The sequence below is a fragment of the Setaria viridis genome, chromosome 9, assembly GCF_005286985.2.
Source record: "Setaria viridis chromosome 9, Setaria_viridis_v4.0, whole genome shotgun sequence".
NCBI classification, from domain to species: Eukaryota; Viridiplantae; Streptophyta; class Magnoliopsida; order Poales; family Poaceae; genus Setaria; species Setaria viridis.
Genome location: NC_048271.2, coordinates 18,193,254 through 18,215,642, shown reverse-complemented (window position 1 = coordinate 18,215,642; position 22,389 = coordinate 18,193,254). Strand labels below are relative to the sequence as shown.

Here is a 22,389-nt window from a genome sequence, read left to right as displayed (position 1 = left end):
ATTTTACAGGCACCCTTAACTTCCACTGAAGTATGACAGACTTTGTTAAGTTATATATACTATCACACACTTCATGGAGTTCCAATATAATAGATCTTGAGAGATTCCATTATTTGGGTCCCAATTCGCGAGTCTTTCAGAATTTGACATCACTATCACAATGACATGGCATGTGGGTCAGGGTGTCAAATTCTGAAAGGCTCACGAATTGGGACCCAAATAATGAGATCTCTCTACGGTGTCGTTGTTTGGATAACAAAGTCATTTTTGGCTGAACTGTAATTCACTTCTCTAACATTCATAAGATAACATGTTATTATATGGCATCTTACAAACTGAATCTGAATTTTCACTAAGTCTGCGTATTATAAATTGCCCTTGAAATATTCATTCGCTAGCTCCACTTGTGTCGATCTCAATCTCTATAGCTGCTTCTTCCCTGGCATGTCTTTTGATGGACTCTTCATCATGGAGCGACATGGCCTTATACTGATAGTAGTGAGAGCATATGAGAAAGTAGAAAAAGTTCAGTACTCCCAGGATGGCAATAGAGTAATAGTAATCGTCAAGTTTCCCATTGTTAATATTATCTGTTAACCTGCTTTCTTGTGATGTTTACCAGCGCAGTACTCAAGTAGTTAGCTCCAGCTATGCACAGAACAACAGGGATCCTGGCAGGGTTTTTATATGCTCTGGAAACTGCTTATTGTAGAACTCTATTTGCCCAACTGCGATCATCTAAGTATGTATGACAAGGCCACCTAGAGCATGGTCTCTATGTGGCCTGTATGTTGTTTGCCATTACATGGATTTCATCAATTGGCCTATCTCGGTTCGAGCCCTCTTCGACTCAAATTTGGTGCCTATTTCTTCTTATTTACAAGGCCACCTAGTTCCTCCTAGGCTGGTCTTTTATTAAAAAAAATATCCTCACTAACGAATATTTTCTATCAGTTTGTTAATCAAACAAATTCCCTTGCAGTTAGGATATTCATAATCCTTACTCTTTTGAAATTATAAGGTATGTTTCATTTCATTAGGACAAATTTTGACCGACAATTACTCCATTAATGTATAACCATGTGATAGAAAATCATAATCAAATGTAAAGTATTTATTAATACGAATATAACAATATTAAAGTTATGCCACAGAAATCATTTATTGATGGAGTAATTGCTGATCAAAGTCTTGTACTAATGAAACAAAATACGCCTTGGAATTTCAAATGGAGGGAATATGACTTTAACAAGCTCGTTAGAATAGCGAGGAAATATTAATACTGTGGCCATGGCTTTATTGATCATTGAAATTTGGTTTTGCTTCGGAGAGTCAGGTTGGCAGGTTGCTTTCGGAAATATTTCAGTATGAAACATATTTTCAGACATGTGTGATAGATTCATTGCGGCTAATTTCTTAGAGGATTTTCCTGAACTAAATCTGTGCTAGAGTTGGTAAAAGTGATCTTTGCATATCATTACTCATATATAGGGTTGATATATATTTCACCTGAATTGTGAAGTAAGTGGCAGTCTAAAAATGCGGTTGCCTTTTGTGGGAGGGTTATAGAACATCAACTCTTGTTCATTTATGCCATGAGAACATGGAAGATTGAGTCTTCTCTTTTTAAATTATGCCTCAAAAACTTGCGCAATTCCAGAGAAGATACTTCCCTCTGGTGGTACATGGACATAAAGTCCAGTACCAGCGAAGAAGATGATAATTGCAAAAAACACGAAGAATGTGGGTATGCCAAATTCTATTGCCCACCTGATGTTGGTCTGGATGTATGTGAGAATAGTCATAGAGAACACCAGTGCAGCGGTACTTGTGCTATAGTACCAGTTATAATAACTATTTAGGCCCTTTCGACTCTCTTCATCAGACTGATGAAATTGGTTTACTCTGAAAGGCAAGCTGCAGGGCTGGATTGCTCCACCGCCAATAGTTAGGAGCCCTAGGGAAAGGTGTAGCATCCCCAGCTGGAGTGTTGATGGACTATTGCAGTGCCCACCTAATAGGGATGTTTGATTGCATATCTCCGGATTGAGGGCAGGAAGTGACGTCAACGTGACTCCCAGTATCCCTGATTTTGTTGGACGAAAACACACAGATTTGAAAGGAGCAATGCACAATTCCATCAACTTTTGATATTTGCAAGCAATTATTAGAAAATCAAGTACAGTTGTAGTAGTCATACATGTTTTATTTTGGAGGAAAAGAAAAACTTGTAAGGTTGCCTACCAAGTGAGTGCAAATGTGCAATCCAACTACATTATGCATCTTGATCTGAAAGAGTTGAATTGTGCATCATCTGCTTACCTGCACTTAATCTACTTGAAGCACAGTAGGATGCAGCATGGTAGCATGAATCAGTGCATACTATAATGCTGTAGCATGATTTTGCTGGGAAATATGGTGATCTATGAGCTGTGACTCCTTAGTCCTTACGACAGCTTAACAAACTATTAATATTATTGTGTATGAGTATGACTAAGATCACTTGCAAACTATTAATATCGGAAAGAAACAGTATCCTCATGAAGCATGGAAGGATTATTTACAATGAGCACTCCACATGAAATGAGTGTACATTGGTCTTAATGACTTATAAATCATAAGCAGAAGAACTAGAATAACTTTTTTCTGCATGCTGAGTATCCACTTCCACGAAAGGGGTGTGGCTCATTCATACTGTACACTGCTGATAGCATGCTAATTCTTGCACATTTTCAGGGTATTTCTCAGCTTGACTTCACTTCACTGTCTCGATGGCATGAGCTAATTCATCGATCTTGGCACCAGTGACTTCCTTCACAACCTTCCCATCCTTGAGAATCTTGAATGTTGGCACAACCTTTATGCCCAGCTCTTTTGCAAGAGGCTGCAAGTAGCAAGCACCGAGGTTTTTCATCATGCCATGTCCAGATATCCTACAGAGCATAATAGTAAATACACAAGAGAGCAAAGTAACCTAACTGACCTTGTTGTCCTGGTTGCAATCGAGTTTGAGGAACACAACATCGAGGTTCTTCTCGGACATCTCCTGGAATTTCGGTGCCATCATCTTGCAAGGGCCGCACCTGCAAACAAGAGTACCAGACAATCATCAGATTCTATAATCTACAGTGAGTTGAGACTTATTCTCTTTTTTTTTTCCATCTTGGTAGAAAGACTGAAACAAAGAAGAGATTGGTAGAGCTCCAGACGATACCATTGAGTGTACATGTCGAGGACGACGACCTTGTCTCCTGCCGCCTTTACGATTGGCCAGAAGGTGTCTTTGGTCACCTCTGTCACCTGTCCGGTCACCGCCTCAGCTCCCACCGAGGTTGTCTCCAAGCTGCTCGACCTCACGGCGGTCACTCCCCTCATCTCAGAGCCCGTCATCACCGTGAGGCTCCTCTTCTGGGACGCAGCTGAGGTGCCAACCAAGGCTGGGAAGCGCCCGCAGGCAGCCAGCCGGCATGTGGAGATGGCCGGCGAGGACGCCGGCCCGTGAGACGAGGAGATGGAGAGGCGTAGGGCCATTGGTGGCTAGAGCTATGGAGGGTAGTGGGAGCGGGTGGTGAATGATAGGAGAGGGAGCTTTACAGTAGCGGCGGCAACAGACGAGTGGGTGAGCTTGAAAGGATATCCTGGCTGTTTTGTGGTATTTATCGGCTTTGAACGAGAGATAGTTTATCGTGGGAAATGACATGGCTGTCCCCGGCAGTTTATGCACTTCTGTGGTGGTGACGGTGTGACGCGCTCTGTGCTAGAGTGCGTTTTCGGTATCTAGACCATCAGATTGTGTGGTTGCCTGATCAGTTCTCGGGTTTCATGAAGGAACATTTGTAGAGTAGTATACACTTGCGTCCGAAACTGGTGGTCCCCGAGCAGAATGGCCCATAGGTCAGGGACACAATCTTCTGTATGTAACCCTTCCCGCTTGATAGCATGTTAGGCCTGCTAACGGGTTGAATCCCGTTCCAACCCCAACCCCAACCCGCACTAAATTAACTCATTCACCTACACTGTCCCACTCCATAATTCTATTGTCTAAATCCAACCTAACCCAACCCGTCCCACCAATTGATATAACTCATGGGTTTGATATATGAACCTATGAGTTTATATAAATCTCGCATTCACACCTTAAAATTTTTTGAGAAATTGATTGAAATTTGTTGCAGATGAATCAGTTTGACGGTCCGCTACTTTGTGCAAGGTAGTGCGGCTGGACTTATATGTGGGCTCCACGTCAAGAGTTGGACCTTAAAGCTAAAACCTCACGTTCACACCTTAAAATTTTAGAGAAATTGACTTTGACAGTCCGCTACTTTGTGCAAAATACTGTGACTAAATCCACATATGGATCCGACGTCAAGAGCCGAAACTTGAAACTTAAACCTATAAGTTAAACCCATACAAACTCAAACAAAAAAAACCACTTCCAACCCACCTCCCACCCGCATTCGCGATATACCCAACCCGCCCCAACCTATTAGATACTAAAATCTATTTTAACCCATTCAAATACACCCCGTGTCACAACCCGCCTCATAAAACCTATTTCAACCCGCCCCGTTAGCAGGACTAAGCATGTAGATGATTGTAACATGGAATCAGCATCATTAGATCCTGTTACACCTACGTATAAGATGTAGCTGTTTTGTATTCTTGTTACTGGAACTTGACACGGTCCCCACCCATAATTTTGACTATTATTACTCCCTTCGTTTTAAATGTATAAAATGAACCGGTTATCTTGTATATACATATTTAAAACGGGGGAGTAGTTTTTTATGTGAAAAATTCATAAACTCTTTGTACCAATCGAAGTACATCTTTTGTATTTTTTTTCTTATGATTTCTTATAGGAACCCAGTTATTTTGGGGCCAAGTAGATGAAGCTACATAATTTGACACGGTACCTGGCAATGAGCTCAAGAGCGTTCACTCGATCGGTTCATAAGTTGTCCCAATGACGTGAAAAAGAAAGCTACCGACGATTTTTTTTCAGAAAGTGGCCAAATCCATTGCACTGCGTTATCGGGGTATTTTCACGTTGCGTAATTTCCCAGTCAAACTGGGACTTTATAGCTACGGCCCGGCAATATTTGTGGATTGTGGCTCTGCTCGAATACGATCGGGGTAAAAAATCGAAAAGTGCCTGGCATATTCTGGAAAACGCCAGATATGCTTCTGATTGCCTGCTATGATGAGTGTGATACGAAGATGGAATGAATGCACCGTCATGGAGGGCAACTACGGCAAAGGAAGAGATATCTCAGCCGCTCAGGAAACATTTGCGTCCACAGGTTTGAACTCAAATTGATGAGGAAAACTACCCTTGGTACTGTAAAATGGCAATCGGATTAAATCACTTTTACCTACTAAAATGTATGCGCTTAATATTCACTTAGACCGAGCAACACAATACTACAGATAAGTGACAACATGAAGTCATGACCGCCAAATTAATAGCTTGCAGAAAAAAAAAGACTAATATCAGCAAGGATGGATCATCGAAGCTGGCGCAGGATCACAGAGTTGTTTTCAAAAACTGAACATTGAAGTAGATCATATCACGGCTAGGAAAAGCCCAATCTGGTACACATCTTGATTGAATCCATCATCAGGCATTTGAAAGAACTGCACCCATAAAACAAAAACAAGGCTCTGAATAACTGGCATAAAAGAGCTGATCTCTTCGAAACTTTGAGTATTGCAAGTGATCAGACGATAGCTATGTAAGCTGGAGATTCAACATGTAGCGGCACAGTTATACGGAACTAGAAAGATTGATGTGCGTTTGTAGGATCACCAGAAGGATCTGGATATATAAGCCTCTAAATTCTGATCTTCCTCTGTTGACAGCCCAGATGCCGTGCTCTTAGCAGCTTTGATTGTATCCTTCCCGGACTCAACAGTGGATCGAGCAAACCCTCTGGACAACCAAAACGAAGTAGGCCTACGCAGGAAGAGACGAGGCAGAGAGGTCCCAGGAGTCGACTTGTTCGAGTACTTGGTCACTTATCTGGTTCATGACGAGCAGTGATTCAACAAGACGATGTATGCATCTCCTCCAATGGTTGCGAAGAATGGATCCTGAGGCTTCCCTCTGAATGGCCCACTTGATGGTCAGATTACTTGTCGATTGCATTGACACAATAACAATTAACAAGAGTGCTGATTAGATGCTATCTGAAATTTGGGGAGGGCTCATGCTGGATACAGGTAACGTAGTAAAATGTTGTGCAGCAAGTTTGGGCGCAGGTATATTCCAGGGGTTTCCAATGCTTTGGTGGTCCACAATGGCCTCATGTACTAGTCACGCACAGATAGATCGCGTGAGCATCACAGCACCTTGTATCTGACGGAGACGGCGTAGCAGCTGAGTGCACGGTTGTCCTCCCGCAGCTCCAGGATGTGCCGCGCTAGCTGCGTCGCCGTGGATTCCACGTAGGCTCGAAGCCGCTGCAGAGCTCCCCGAAGTCGCCATCGACCATCTTATCCTTCTGAGACCTCTCCTCGGGGAGATCGGCGGCGGCGCTCGCCTCCCCATGCAATGCACCTCCTTACAGTGTCATCGACAACTGCACGCGCGGTTCGGCACGCAGAAGCATCTCCAACACACCCTGAAACGCGAGACACGGAGGCGGCGAGGAGAATGGGCGCCGGAGACGGAGGTGATGTTCACCCGGCGGAGCGTGGCGGCGGGGGTCGCCAGTGGTGGCCCATGGCGCGAACGCCGTGGCGGTGCGTGAAGAGGCGCGCGCGAGGTTGGTTGCTGCGGATAAGGCCGCGGCGAGCCACGACCTCTCGTTTGCACGGTCGCCTCCGTGCCGTGTGTTGAAGGCCTAGCGATATAAAGCAACAACTGAGTTGTATTTAGTAGATTCGGGTTTAAATCTTCACGAGAGCGAATTCTCGGGCTGAAATTTTCATGAAAAGTTGATGCATCGATCAACCAACCAATCAATTATACGTATATTAAAGTATTTACCAAATAGTTTTTTGATAAGATTCACGTTAGACCTTATTCGGTTTGAAAGGTACTAGAGAGGGTTGGAGGGGATTGGGATGGATTAAATCCCCTGCAAGTCAATCCCTCTCAATCCCCACCAATCCCCCTCAATCCCCTTAGGAAAGGAATTAACTGAGCAAGATCTTCTTTGCAACACTAAGTTACTGCTTTTGCAGGAAAGTGAAGTGTTGGTCCTCAGTACCCCACCGTAATGAGCGACGCGCTGCCCATGTGTTCAAATCAAAACAGATCTCCCTGCATGCTCATATGAATCATGACGAGCCTCTCTCCAAGGATGCAAATCTTCGACTCTTTTCTTTTTTTTTTCTTCGTGAACTGTCCTCTTCTTCACAAGCTCACTCATGTACTAGAACTACAGCATTCCCGCAAGTCTAATAAGAAAAACCCCAAGGATGCCGCGCGCCTAGCTACTGAATCGTGTTCGCCCGTGGCTGATCTGGTCAGAGCACCGCTGCTTTCGCGCCACTACGACGGCTCCTGTGACCATTGGGTCCCGAGCCTAGCCGTGTGTGCCGCCGGTGGGGCCCTTTGGTCACGCACACGTGCTAGCTTGCATTCATCCGTGCTTACCCGTGAGATAGCTGTGCATTGTGGCTGGGACGCGTGATGTCAGCTAATAAATAATACTGTATACGGAACCTAGTATGTAGCGTTGGGACTATCGTGTCGTGCCAAAGTGATTGGACTGCTGAGTGTACAGAAGGGCCGTGCCGTGAGACACGCGTTTTACATGCCAGATTGCTCATCAAGCTGAATATTCTCCTCATAATACATACACCACCTAAAGGTCTCGTTCGGTCGTGCATTGGTTAGCAGAAATTGTCATTGAATCATACAACAATAATGGCCTGAGTCAGCGCGAGGGGTGATGCACTGATGCGACTGCGCAACCTTCGGCCGGGTTCAAGTAATCCGTTCGCTTCAGCTTATAAGCCGGCTGAAAAGCTGAAACGGTTGATTTGTTGTGAGAGGAAAACACTGTTTGGTGGCTGATAAACCGGCTGAATAAGTTGAAGCGAACAGACCCAAGATCCATCTGATAACGGTGGCGGCCATCGGCGCTTGAAGAGTTGCAGGTCAGGTCTAAGGGGCTTCGGCTTCGGTAATGTAGCGTATCGTGGTACGTGCTAGGCTGAAGTCGGGTACGGATGGATTCGGATCGGATACGCATGGAATCGAATTTGGATAGCACTATTTACTATGTTTTAATTCGAATTCGAATTCGAATACGGATACGAATATTATCGAATACGAATACAAAACGAATAGTTCAAAATAAGGATTCACATTCGAATACTTGCTCGACTTGTAACATAGCTTTATAATAAGTATCAATTTTGCTTTATGGATGATTTTATAATTGATAGTAAATTATGAGCATAGTACATAATAAATATCTTATTGAAAATAACATATTTATTAATAAAATAATGAAATATATCTAAATAAATATAAAAAGTATTTTCATAAATATATATATCATTTAATAATAAAAATAAGTTCATCAATACATTTAAATATAATTTATTTCTTTAATAAATAATATATTATATTTAAAATTAGTATGATTAGTCATATTAAAATTAATTAAACCTTATCATTATATATCACTAATAATATTAGGTTAACATAATTAGTCATTTAACATAGATAATTTTTTTAGTAGTTTAAATGGTGTAAATAATTATTTTATTAGCCATATTAAAATTAACATCATTTGTAATTAGTATATAGTAATATAAATCAGTTTAGATGGCTTCATTGGTAGTTTATTCTTTGCAGATACGAATAATGTCGGATATTTCATATTTTTGTCGAATACGAATCTGGAACCGGATAGAGAAAAATACTGAAAATCGAATACTGATACATCCATTTGACATCTCATTAATCCCATTAAAAACGAATACAGATATTTATATTGGCATTTTTAGCGGATACAAATTCAGATAATTCGGATATCCAGACATCCATATCCATCCCTAAAGTTGGGTAAGCTACCTTTTTCAGCTTCACTGGCTTCCCCTCTTTCCACCTTTTTTCGGCTTCACCGGCTTCCCCTCTTTCTAGTTCATTTTTTGTCTCGACTTGCATACCGGCTTCACACTACAGTTCCCAACAGTACTAAATAGTACCAAAACACTGTACCACGAAGCTGAAGTCGGGGAAGGCAAAGCCTTGCCAAAGGGACCCTTAGCATCCAGGCGGCTTGCAGAGAACAGCACGCAGCAGCACGAGGAGAAAGCTTGCATAAGGGTAATCCCAACCCATAGTGTCTATAGGTAGTGTCAATATTGCCACGTAAGCAAGACATCACTTTAAAAATGATACTCTACAACCTATGATTTCTTGGTGTGGGTCCTTACTAAATTCATCATCTCTCCTCTCAACCAATTACATTTGCTCTTATCAATTATGACACCATCTTCTCTCCCAATGCAAAATTTCACAATGTCTAGTGCATAGGTCTCTCGTGTCAACACTGAGTCTTGCATGAGACATAGTGTCTTGCTCTCCTTATTCTCTCTTTTATTTAATACAGTGCCACACAAGCTAAATGTCATAAGTAGTAATACAGCTAGGGGATGTCTGGATCTTTAGTCCGGACTAAAATTCATGTCATATCGAATATTCGGAGACTAATAAGGAGGACTAAATATGAGCTAATTATAAAACTAATTACACAGATGGAGGCTAATTCATGAGATGAATCTATTAAGCCTAATTAATCCATCATTAGCACATGTTTACTGTAGCATCACATTGTCAAATCATGGACTAATTAGGCTTAATAGATTTGTCTCGCAAATTAGCCTCCATATGTGTAATTGGTTTTGTAATTAGTCTATATTTAATACCCCTAATTAGTATCTAAACATTCAATGTGACAGGAACTTTAGGAGGCATTAAATAACCAAACGGGGCCTTGGGCCCTGTTTGGATATAGGGTGCTAAACTTTAGCATCCCACTTTTAGCACCTTTTTAGCACTTAGGTATCCAAACAGGTGTGCTAAAAGTGGTGTGCTAAAGTTTAGCACCCCACTTTTCTTTAGCATACCCAAGGGATGCTAAAGGGTGCTAATATGCTAAAAGTGGTCCCCCTCTCTACCTTTTCCCACCGTTGCCCCCCTCTCTCCTCCCCGCCGCAACACCCGTCTCCTCCCCGCTGCAACACCCGCCGCCGTCCTCCTCCGCTCGGCCCTGCCGCCTCCGCCCAGCCACGCCGCCTCCGCCGGCATTACCTCTTCCGCCTGGCCCCGCCTCCTACGCCCGGCCATGCCTCCTCCGCCGGCAGACCCCGCCGCTAAGGCCAAATGCCGCACTGGTGTGGGCCACAGGGCGCTCGAGGCGCTGGAGCTGGACGCCTTCGCTGCCAGGGGCTTGGAGACGGATGATTGCGGCGAGGTGGCGACGCAGGCCGCACGACGAGCAACTCATCGTCGGGCAGGCTTGACGCCGAGAAGATGTGGATGGAGATGTACCGGGTGGGGCACTAGGGGTTCGGCCGCCTGTCCATCTCCATGAACCCGCCCCCGCCCGCGAGGCCCGGCTGAGCGGCCGCAGTCCGCAGCGCCGACGGTGGCGATGGCAGGAGGAAGGACGCGGACCTGCCATGCGAGTCGTCACTGGCATTGGAATCGAACGGGGAAGGGAAGTGTAGGAGGGGTAAAAGACATGAGGAAAAAGATGGGGTCTAGTTATCTTTTATACTAAAGGTGCTAATTTAGCACCCATCCAAACAGCTCTAAGTGTTAAACTTTAGCACTCCATTTAAGGGTGCTAAAGTTTAACACTCCATCTAAGGGTGCTAAAATTTAGGCTCTGTTTGGGAAGGGGGTGTTAAAGTTTAACACCCTCAAATGGAGTGTTAAACTTTAGCATCTTGAGGTGTTTGGATAGTTTGTTAAACTTTAACACGTTACATGAGAAATGACAATATTACCCTTCCTTTCTCTTGCACACTACCCTTTCCCGTGCTGTTCCTCATCTCCTCGCTCATCTCAACTGTGGGGCTCCCTGTCAAGCCGCCCGCGGAGGGGCTGACGGTGGTAATCCAGTTGCTTGACGAGCGGCCGCACGCCCCCTGCCGCGGCGATGCGGACCCGGTTATCCGGGTTGTGCTTGGCCAGCAGACGGAGGTGCATGGCCGCGCGCCGGAGCGAGTCCAGTGACGGCGACGACGACTCCAGCTCGGCCACGAGCGATGAGATGGCGTCCTCCGACGCCTCCACCGCGCACGACAGCAGCAAGCGGTGGATGCCTGCGGCGGCGGCGGGCGTGAAGGAGAGGTCGTCGCTGCCGCACTTGCTGAAGGGCTCAGAGCAGGAGGAGTCACCACTGTCGCTGTAGCAGCTCGTGCTCCGCCGTCGTGGGGAGGTGGATGCGTCCGACTCCATCCCGGTTGTTAGCTTCGTGTCGCGCGGCTCGGCACCCGCCGCCAAGCCGCCCTCCGCGCCCACGCCTACTCCCGCCGAAGCCGCCTCCCGCACTCGCTGCCGAGGAGGGGGGATCCATGGCGGCGCGGCGGAGGAGGGGGGAGGGCGGTGCGGCGGAGGACGGGGGGAGGGTGGCGCGGCGGATCCGGCCAGGAGGAGGGGCGGCGCGGTGGATCCAGCCAGGCGGAGAGGATGAGTAGGAGGAGGAGACCGGCGTTGGTGGTGGGGAGGAGAGAGAGGAGAGGAGAGAGAGGGGGTAACTTGGAAAAAAAGTGGACTAGGGAACCACTTTTAACACCTTTAGCAAGTTTTAACACCCCCTCCATGTGTTTATGAAAAATGGGGCGTTAAACTTTAACACTTCACTTTTAACACAAGTGTTTGGATAGGAAAATATTAAAAAATGTTAAAAAGGATGTTATCCTTCAGCACTGTACTAAAATTACGGAAACTTGGGTTAGCAACCCCGACCGATCGACGACACGAGCTGTCGAGACGCTGTCGACTCTGCGTAGCATATGGGTCCGGGTCCGGCGACATGGTAGCCCAATTGCACATGCCCAAGACGCATTTGGACTGGACTACGCCTGCGCGGCGGCCACACATTTACTGGCAGCTAGAATGGTAGCTGGTGTCCGGATATCACCACGCCCACGCACGTGGAGCTGTAGAGCCGTAGAGGTAGCTAGTGGAGCTCCCTCTAGTACAGAGCAGCTCACGTACCTTCGGGTGGTGCACAGCTAGCTTACCTAGGACATCGCAATCGTCACCATCTTCGTCGTCGGCGAGCGATGGAGAGGAAGACGGTGGTGCTGTACCCGGGCGTCGGCTTCGGCCACCTCGCGCCGATGCTCGAGCTGGCCAAGGCCTTCCTCCTCCACGGCGGGGGCGACGGCGCGCTCGACGTCGCCGTCGCGCTCGTCGAGCCCCCCGTCATGGGGAACGGCTTCGCCGCCGCAGTCGCGCGCGAAGAGGCCGCCAACACCTCCGTCGCCTTCCACGTCCTGCCCCCGCCCGCGCCGGCAGCCGACGGCGAGGCCGAGCAAACCTTGGCCTGGAAGCTCCGCTTCCTCCGCGCCACCAACGCGCCGCTCCGCGACCTCCTCCGCTCGCTGCCGTCCGTCCGGGCGCTCGTGCTCGACATGTTCTGCGCCGACGCGCTCGACGTCGCGGCGGACCTCGGCCTGCCAGCCTACTTCTTCTTCCCCTCGGGCGCGGCCGGGCTCGCCGTCTTCCTCGCCCTACCCGCCAGACGGCGCAGCATGAGCACGAGCTTTAGGGAGCTCGGCGGCTCCACCGTCCTGTCGTTCCCGGGCGCTCCCCCGTTCAAGGTCTCTGAGCTGCCCCAGGAGCTCGCCGACGACGGCGAGGGGTGCCAGGCCACGCTCCGCGTGGCCGCCCGGATGGTCGACGCCCGCGGGATCCTCGTCAACTCTTTCGAGTCGCTGGAGCCGCGCGCGGTGCGCGCGCTCAGGGACGGGCTGTGCGTGCCGGACCGCCCCACACCGCCGGTCTACTGCGTCGGGCCGCTCGTCTCGCCCGGCGGCGGCGACAAGGAGCACCAGTGCCTCCGGTGGCTGGACGCGCAGCCGGACCGCAGCGTCGTGTTTCTCTGCTTCGGGAGCAGGGGCACGTTCCCCAAGAGCCAGCTCGAGGAGATCGCCGTCGGCCTGGAGAAATCCGGGCAGAGGTTTCTCTGGGTCGTACGAAGCCCTCCCGGCGCCGGCGAGGCACTAGACCTCGACGCGCTCCTGCCAGCCGGGTTCCTGGAGCGCACCGAGGGCAGAGGGCTCGTCGTCGGGTCCTGGGCGCCGCAGGTGGACGTGCTGCGCCACCGCGCGGCCGGCGCATTCGTGACGCACTGCGGGTGGAACTCGACGCTGGAGGGCGTCACGGCGGGGCTGCCGCTGCTGTGCTGGCCGCTGTACGCGGAGCAGGAGATGAACAGGGTGCGGATCGTGGAGGACATGAGGCTCGGGGTGGAGATGGCGAGGGGCGACGACGGCGCGGTGAGGGCCGAGGAGGTGGAGGCGAAGGTGAGGTGGTTGATGGAGGACTCCGACGGCGCGCTGGCGCTCAGGGAGCGTGTGGCGGCGGCGAGAGACCGGGCGGCCGAGGCCATCGCTGAAGGGGGGCCGTCGGATGTGGCTTTCGTCGAGTTCCTCAAAGACTTATTGGAGGCTTCGCAAATCCGCAAGACATTGCATCCGTAAAAAGATACACCCATAATAAATACTAAATTCAATTTTCTCTTTAAGAGTTGTATATGCTTTATCTTTACAAATTTGTGTTTTTCTACTAAATTGAAAATTGCTAGCAGTACTATCTCATTCTGATTGCAAATGATGGTTCATTTTTCCTTAGTCAACTTAGGTTGACCACACCTCCCGTGCAATTTCTGGATGTTTCAGGGACATATTCCACATGCTCGCTATAGTTAACGGGTTGAAATAATTTTTTAAAGAAAAACAACTGAGGAGCATCCTACATGCGTGGTGGGTCGCCAAAGTGTTGAGCAAAAAGCCAAATGTGAATCCCCGTCGCTGAGGGAGTTACAGTGTCGTCCTCATGGGTAACTCGGCATTGCTGGAGAAATTCGACCCCCATGCTACGTGTTGGTAACCCTCGAACGTCGAGATAAGCTCCGAGCAATAAGCCTCGCATGTTGTAGCCTCGCATCTTCAATGTTGATGTTCCGAGGGTTATATTTGGCAATGGAATTGTAAGGGTATGTTTGGTTTGGAGACGAGATGGGATATGTTGGTCCTATCCCAGTTTTTTGGGATGGGATCATCCCGACTCGTGTTTGGTTGAGAAGGATGAGTTCGTCCCCATTTTTTTATTTGGTTGGAGGTACTAAAGTAGATGGGACGACCACCGTTTTCAGCTTCTGTTAGCTACCGTCAGCAGGCCCCGCCTGTCATTGTCACGAGTACATCTTCTTCCTCCGTGTAACAGCGGCCAGCCAGGGGAGCTCCGGCCCCGCCCGTTGCCAGCCTCGGACCTGGCCGCGCCGCTTGAGGACATGCCCCGTCGGCATTGTGCCCCGGCCGCGCCGCCTAGGGACCCAGCCGCGCCGGCCTCGTGGCCCGGCCTCGGAGCCTGTCATCCCGCGACCGGCGGGAGCTCGCCGCGCCGCGCGGGGAGGTCGCCACGCCAGCCCATGGCACCAGCCGCGCCGCCTGAGGAGCACACCGCTCGTGGAGCTCTGGCCCTGCCAGTCGCCGGCCTTGGACCCTGGCCGCGCTGCTTGAGGACCTACCCCCGCTGGCCTTGTGCCCCGGCCGCGTCGCTTGGGGACCCAGCTGCGCCGGCCTCGTGCCCCGACCCCGGAGCTCGTCGTCTCGCTACAAGCGGTGGAGCTCCCGCTCGCCCGGCCGGCGGCACAGCAGCCGCCCAAGCTTGTCACCCGCAATGGAGAGGCACAGTGTCGAAGCAGGATGACCCTATCCGCTCGATTTGGAGGGATGGGGTTGTCCCGCATATTAGAGGAATATTCCTCTAAGGGGATGACCCTATCCTACTTGACTCCCATCCAAACACTCCTAAAATTGGGACCGTCCCGTTCCGTCCCGTCCCGTCGTTGAAACCAAACACACCCTAACCCTTGATGGTTTGAAACTGACAGCAACCACTAGTTTGGCTATCTTTGTTCCCTTGCAGGGTTTGAAGCGAAACGTAAGCCGTTCGAGGTTAACTGCACCGGGTACCTTTTCAAGGTGGGGAGGGGTTTCAACCTCGAACCAACGAGACTCGCCACAACCTCGGGGGCTTCGAGTCATCGATCAACGGGAGATTCGTGAAGAAAGCCCTGAGGATTGTCACGCTGAGGGAGAGTTAAGCATGAAGCCCCAAGGGTACTTGGCCAGTGGCGTGAAAAACGTGACCACGTGGAGAAGTTCAATTTGAACACGTGTACCCTAATGACCTTTATGTACGACATATTCTAAAAAGTGCAGTGGTTGAGTAAGGGTATTCTTGGAATGTAAAGTAGGCCGGCTCCTAGTATAAAATGGGAGCCCTACCCCGTTATTAAGGATGGTCATTTTTTGAATGGAAAAGTAGAATAGCCTTCCAAAAGCAATCCTTTTACAGTTCGGTATCAAATTTGTTTGAGATCAACACTACGCAAACCCTAACCCTCCCCCAACCCAAAACTCCAAATACCCTCCAATGCCTAATTGATCTAGATTTTTGGAAACCGATCTCTACCTCCGCCGTATATGCGTGAGTGTTGACGGCTCTTAAGAACCAAATCTAGGCCGTCAACTTCTGTATAAACACATAAAGAATGAGCATCAATAGTAGTGGTAGGAGTTATTACTAATGAATTCCACAAGTATTGGTGAATATTTGTATGCAGGTCCATTAAAGGAGAAAACACACCTCAAGATCAAGGAAATACACTCTCAACCAATCAGGAGCAAGCACGCGGATCCATGGGCCCACAATCGGAAGGAAACTGACTACATTCACCACCAAGCACCCTGTACCCACATGAGGACCCACAGGGCAGCGACCTAGAGCAAAGGTGGTGCGAAAGGTGGTTGTAGGGGGTCGGTAAAACCCCTAGTTCGGCCGAACCGCCCTTGGCTCCTCTCGTCCCCAGCTGACACGTGGCGGTAGTTGACAGTGTCCCTATGGTGGTTGTGGAAGTTCCCCGAATATTCCTGCCCGGAACCAACCCCAAGAGCCTATAAATCAAAGGGGAGGGGTCTCATTTCAAGACACTCCACAAGTGAATCCTTCTCTCCCTCTTAGTTTCAAAGTTAGTGGAGTTAGACTAGAGTAGCTCTCCTTCAGGTTCCAGGTCTTCTTGGAGTCTAGAGTATGGCTCTTGTATTTTACATTCCTAGGTTGACTTTATTCTATTCAAAGTATTCATCTTCTTTATATAGTGTTATGCTTGGTTCTTATATGCATGAGTTAGATTTATACCCTTGCTATGTTGATGTGTTAGGCTTATACATTTGTATGCTAGTTGTATACCCTTGCTATCATAGTATAGGCTTATATACTCTCATATATGCCTTGAGACCATGCTTCAGTACATACTCTGTGTGCATATATACCTTGTATAGCTTAGTTGATCTAACGGCATCGGTTCAATGGCCATGCTTATGGTGGCTTTGGCCCTTGTCACAATAGCTCAGGTTGGTTGGAGTGTTGTTAACAATGCAAGCATGGTGCTTGGATTGCTTGGATTCATTGGATATGAGTTTGCCCCATGGGTTGCTAGGGGTAGGCGGTAGGTGGTGATAGCCCTATCCGTCCTTCGTAATCTCCCACGTTCGGGTATGCTGTAGGAGTTTGAAAATTAGTAGTAACTTTGCTAGGCGGAACTGGTATGGGTACTGTGTCCCCGTGTGTGCTTGGGTGCATAGGCCTGAGTTCTATACAATGTGTGTGCATGTTATGCTTGTATGATCTATGCAATATATAGGAAATACATATTAACCTAGAGCTAACTCTTAGTCTTTTCTTTAGCTTAGTTATCTTGAGATGATTCCCGTGTGTGTCACACTATCTATCTATCTATCTATCTTACCCCTGCCTTGGGTATTGTCTCTATCCATTTATGGTATACTCATATGCATAGTAAATTCTTTTGACCTACCAGACTTCCTTTGGGAAATACGATACCCTTGGGAATACTCATGGGTGAAATGTTACAACGGTATATCCGTGAGCTTGCGAATTTATTCGTGATCGTTAAATATACCAACAAGCATTTCTGGCGCCGTTGCCGAGGAAGTCACTGGTTAAAAGATTTTACTTTGTATATGTTTATATTCATAGTTCGTAGATCTTTACTCAAGCAGGCTAACCTTGATATGTCTTCTCTATCTTTGATGTGAAGACAGGTAGTGTATGACTGGTTTCGACTTGCCAACTAATTTTATTGAGAATCTGGAGTCACTTGTGAGAAGGGTATGATCTTGTGTCGTTCCTCCTCAGATTACTCTCTCGGCAGTCGATCTAGCTTCCTTTGCAGCATCTACGTCCAACGCAATGGCCTAGAAGACTCTTCATAAGTATTCCGCTCCCGCAGCCTCTTAGGTGCTGAAAGGCCCTGAGGTGGACATGGGGAATGCAAGCTTCGAGATCAAGACGGGTCTCATTACCATGGTGCAGGCTAGCCCATTCTGTGGGAAAACCAACGAGGACGCGAGCACCCATCTGAAGTAGTTCCTGGAGCTCTGCAGAACCTTCACCATCAGAGGGGTGAGTGAAGATGCTATTCGTCTCCGATTGTTCCCATTTTCTCTTCCTGGGAGCGCGAAGCAATGGTTTTATGTGAGCTGTCCGGAGATTAATACATAGGACAAATGCGCAACAGCTTTCCTCGTGAAGTTCTTTCCATTGGGCATAACGAACTGTGATGGAACCATCCGACTTAAACTGGCTTAAGTGCGCCTAATCACTGTTGGAACAACAATTATAAGAAACACACTTAAAACAGTTTAAATTCGGTAGTCCATCGAGTGTCCCTAGGACGCCTCGAATCATCCACGACTTGAATCGTAGCCACACATTAGGATCGCTTTCACGAAGGGAAAGCATAAACAAATATTACATTTTTACATACATACTAGAGGTACGAATTATCACAAATCATAGATTGAAACAAACTTAAAGTGTAAGTTAGACCATTCTAAGAGTTTCAAATATAAAACAAGTCCGAGAGGTAAAGTAATTAAAAAACTAGGTTTCATTCTAGGGTATTACAAGACCTGTAAAATACCCTACTTCTTCGGGCCTTCCTCTTCGGTTGACCCCTGCTGCGCTTTTGAAAACAATGAAAAGGGATCCCCTGAGTACGAGGGTACTCAACAAGACTGACCTAGGTAGATTTAAAAATAATGTTTCAAGGAATATGATAGCTTTTTAGTGTACTGGCTGACTCACATTTTTGCGAAAAGCTTACTACTTGTGGAACCTTAGTTTTATTATTTTAATAATGATTAGTTCTTCCCTAACCAGTCTAGGTGAATAAAATATTTTTAATAAATCAAGTGGTAATAAACATCATACAACAATATTATTTCAAGGAAAAACATTATATTCAACTTGTTTACTCTATGATGCTTAAGCGATGATCAAGTGCATTCATAACCGAGAATTGTGGCAATCCGGACCGATTTACATTCTGCTGGAGGTACCTCATCACCAGCCATGCACAACTGATCGGGTTGCGCATAACGACCTTTCGATTAGCCGTACCCAAAGACCGAAAACATAATTACGCGAACCTAGGGATGCACTCCCACATGGGACCCCACGTCTGGCCTGATCTCCATGTGGGTTTTAGGCTACGCCCCTGCCTTTCTTCCACATGCCAAGCACGGGTAATAACATTTCCAATCAAAGAGCCAACTAACCTACCGGGCTTGCTGGTCCCCAAAGACAGTTGATCAGCGGTTAAAACAACGAACAGCCTTAACCAGATTAAGCTTAGTAGATAGAACTACCATCTCTAGCTTCTGTCCACATCTAAAAAATTCAAGGTATTTTCCTTGATCAACATGTATGACAACATTAACCTTAGGTGGTTGAGTACTCCAGGGTGAATCTAAGCATTTCTAAGCATAGGATGGTTACTAATTATTTGAATAGGTGGCAAAGATGTCCTACAAACAAGGTTGGATTATGCACAAGAGTAGGTTTTAATCAACTCCTAGACTTAATGCCTAATAAGGAAATAACCAGTAATTTGGACACATGAATAATAATTTCTGAAATTAGATAGGTGTAGATGCACCGTGGCTTGCCTTGGTTCACAAACAAGTTAGTTTCTTCTGAATATCCTTCAACACAAGGAACCACCTCAATAAATTCGTCAAATTCCTGAGGTTCTTCAGAGAAATCCAAGAAATCCACTATCGAGGCTTTTGGTTCTACGATATGATGCATGCCATAGTTAGATATGCAAACTTTTTGAAATAAAGACTATACAACTTATCTTCATAATAAAGTTGCAAGCCAACACTAATCTACCAATAAAAGATTAACCCATAAATTAATTTCTTAATTAACCTAAGTTAAGCCTTTTTTATTTAGAAAAGCATTATAAATTATTTCTAATCTTAAAACGTAATTCCTATGAATTAGTAAACATTTGTGAATAATAAAACATTATTCAAAATTTTATACATTTTATAAAGATTAAGTATTTATTTAAATACCTTAATCAAAGGCACTAAATAAATACTTAAATTTTATTATCTTATCCTAGGGTTTAAGAATTTTTAATGCATAAAGGAAAATAAAATACACCTAATAAAAGTGGTTTCACTAATTTTGGACATTTCTACAAATTATGATGAATTAAATATAAAAATAGAATTCAAATCTAATTTCCAAAATCCTAAACACATTTTTCCCAAAACCCCCTCCAGGAAAATCTAAACCTACCCGGCCCCCACCTAGCCGCTGCAATAGCCACGCGGGCTCGATCAGCAGACGCCTATCCTGACCTTGACCGCAGGTCTGCCGGTGGGTAACCGCAACGGCTCGTCGCCGGCAAGGCCTCTAGCGGCGGGAACACCACTACTCGACTCGCGTTAACCTAGCGCACCTACTGATGGTGTTCTTGGGGTGGATTGGTGGACGGCTGCAGCGAACGGTGGAAGACAGCGGCGGAGCGGGTGGTGCTAGGCCTACCGACAGCGCAGAGCTCGATGGTGGAGAACTGACGACCACAAGCTGCTCACAGGGCTCCACCAGGACCTAAACTATGTGTCGTTGTCAAGATTTGTGGATCAAGACTTAGACTAGTAAATTTCTTTTATGCGCGTAAGGCTTCGGATGGTGGCGTGGGAGACACGGGATTAGACTGGTTCGGGCAAAGGAACGCCCTACGTCCAGTATCGGGAGCTGCTCGTGTTGTCCACGCGGGGTTCTGTAGTAGGGGTTACAGGAGTGCGAGAGAGGGAGCTGATCCCCGGTCTCTTGGATGTGCACTAAGGCTCTAAGTGGGTGTGAGTGTGCTCTGTTCACTTGAGAGAGTCCCCCAGTCTTAGGCCCCCCGGTCCTCCTTTTATAGCACAAGGGGGAGCTCGGGTTACCGGTGAGACCGGGTGTCAGAGGGAGTAAGAAGGATAAACAAAGCTAAGTAAAAATACAACGTAACAGAGGAACAAGTTCTAGGGCCGCCGCCCCTCGCTCCGGCCTCCGGCCTCGGTCAGCACGCCCGTCGAGAGAGGGCGGTTTCCCCCAGATCCTGTCGATGATCTCTCCGGTCGCCATTGCTGCCGAGCATGATGATGATGTTCAGCCTTGGCGTCTGTGCCCGCCGGGGAGAATGGCCGATTCTGTTATCTTGCTGATCACCCATGAGACGCAGACATCACGTCCCTATCATCGGGAGCGCGGGGCGCGAGAACGAGCGGAACGCCCTCCTGGGCCGGACGGCGCGGGCCATGAGTACCCTGTGGCGAATTAGAGGGAGCCGCGGCCACTGCAGCTCGCGCCGCGCGATCGCGCATGGGTATTCGTGACAGGTTGTGTTGGGAGCGCTAGCCCCTTTCTGCATGCCAGGGCCGTGGCGCATTAATGGTGAGGTCGATAGGGGGACCCACGAGATCCGTGCCCTGATCCTCCGATCCGCTCCCGAGGCGGATATTTGTCTTTTGGGCCCGAACGAGTCCGACCCCCGTGCCTAGGGTCGGGCGAGGCGGAGTCTTGCGGCGGGGGTCAGGCGCTCCCGACCCCAGTCCCCTGGGTCGAGCGAGGTGGAGTTTAGTCTTCAAGGGTTTGGGAATGTGCGACCCCGGAACGCCGGGTCGGGCAAGGCGGAACGTGGCCTCTCCTTCCCACATTGGGCCGACGGTGATCTTGCTACCTTAGGCGGGCCTGGGCCTTTGCGTTTTGTTGTTTCCATGGGCTTGGGGAGATCATTAATATTTCCCCCCAACACTATGCGATGCGCTCCCAAACCAAGGTCCACCATGGCCGGAGCAAGGTGCTCCACGACGGCAGCCATGGCCAAGGCATGCGCACGGTGGCACAGGAGCTCCGGCCAACCCGGCCAGGCTCTAGCCCAACAAGCAGCACCCACACGACCTATGGCTCACGCTTGACACAATTGGACCCTAAGATGATGTTGACAACCACGGCGAGGTACGACTCCATGGCGGCGGCTTACCAAAAAGCAGAGTGGCGGCCGACACTGAACAAGATGATGGCGGGAAGACACTGTGGTGGATGGGGCTAGATGGCGACTGGTGGGACAGATTCAGGAAGTCAAGATGGTGGTTCTGGCAGAGGGGAATGGCCGGCAGCGGTAGGATGGTGGTGGAACTTGTCAGCAACCCAGGGGCGGTAAAAAGGAAGCAGCGCGGTGAAAGGATAACTCCGGCCGGCGGGAATGGTAATTTATGCAAAATTTTACTGCCTTCCCGACCGCCACCTCCTGCCTGCTTGCCGGGTTCACGTCGCACACCTGCGCCGGCACGTGGCACGGCGGCACCGCTTTTGCCATCAGCAGCAAACAGCTGCGTGGCAGCAGCCCAGCTCTGCTCTTCCCCTTTCTCTCCCTAATTCCACCCGAAAGTCCAACCAATCTTGCACCCGATTTCCAATTCAAGCTCTACGATTTCCTTTAAGCAAACTTGTAGAGGATCCTTTGAACTTCATTTTATAGAATCACAGTTTGAGCTCTAGATCGCTCCATCTCACGAATTTGAGCCCTGAAATTCAGCTAGGGTTCGGTCTGTTAGTGTTCAAGTGAATGCCTCATTCAGTTTCGTCAGAGAGCCTTCAGACATCAGCTGTGCTTCAACTTTGAGCTCAAATTTAAATGTTCAAACCAAACTTCTCTTGTCCAAGAGCTACTGCCAATTGTCAACCACTTGTTCTAGATCCCATTTTGCCTCTTATGGCCCATTATTTACATGTAGAAGTTTTCACAACCCTAA

General features: G+C 48.0%; 3 protein-coding genes and 2 pseudogenes across 3 annotated transcripts; 1 reads left to right on the top strand and 4 right to left on the bottom strand.

Annotated features, from left to right (window-relative positions):
• Positions 1-1,505: 1,505 nt before the first annotated feature.
• LOC117839309 (protein NRT1/ PTR FAMILY 2.12-like) lies at positions 1,506-2,346 on the bottom strand (annotated as a pseudogene).
• A 144-nt stretch (positions 2,347-2,490) lies between these two features.
• Positions 2,491-3,633, bottom strand: LOC117839312 (thioredoxin F, chloroplastic). Its single transcript, XM_034719614.2, has 3 exons — positions 3,215-3,633; positions 2,984-3,083; positions 2,491-2,884 (listed from the first exon to the last, which is right to left on the bottom strand). Exons 1-3 carry the CDS (start codon positions 3,529-3,531, stop codon positions 2,756-2,758), a joined length of 546 nt encoding a protein of 181 aa, XP_034575505.1. The 5' UTR covers positions 3,532-3,633; the 3' UTR covers positions 2,491-2,755.
• A 1,902-nt stretch (positions 3,634-5,535) lies between these two features.
• LOC140221474 (uncharacterized) lies at positions 5,536-6,494 on the bottom strand (annotated as a pseudogene).
• Positions 6,495-11,035: 4,541 nt separating this feature from the next.
• On the bottom strand, positions 11,036-11,431 carry LOC117835389 (uncharacterized). Its single transcript, XM_034714751.1, has one exon. It carries the CDS (start codon positions 11,429-11,431, stop codon positions 11,036-11,038), a length of 396 nt encoding a protein of 131 aa, XP_034570642.1.
• Positions 11,432-12,037: 606 nt separating this feature from the next.
• LOC117836660 (UDP-glycosyltransferase 88B1) lies at positions 12,038-13,853 on the top strand. Its single transcript, XM_034716129.2, has one exon. It carries the CDS (start codon positions 12,262-12,264, stop codon positions 13,681-13,683), a length of 1,422 nt encoding a protein of 473 aa, XP_034572020.1. The 5' UTR covers positions 12,038-12,261; the 3' UTR covers positions 13,684-13,853.
• The last annotated feature ends 8,536 nt before the right edge of the window (positions 13,854-22,389 follow it).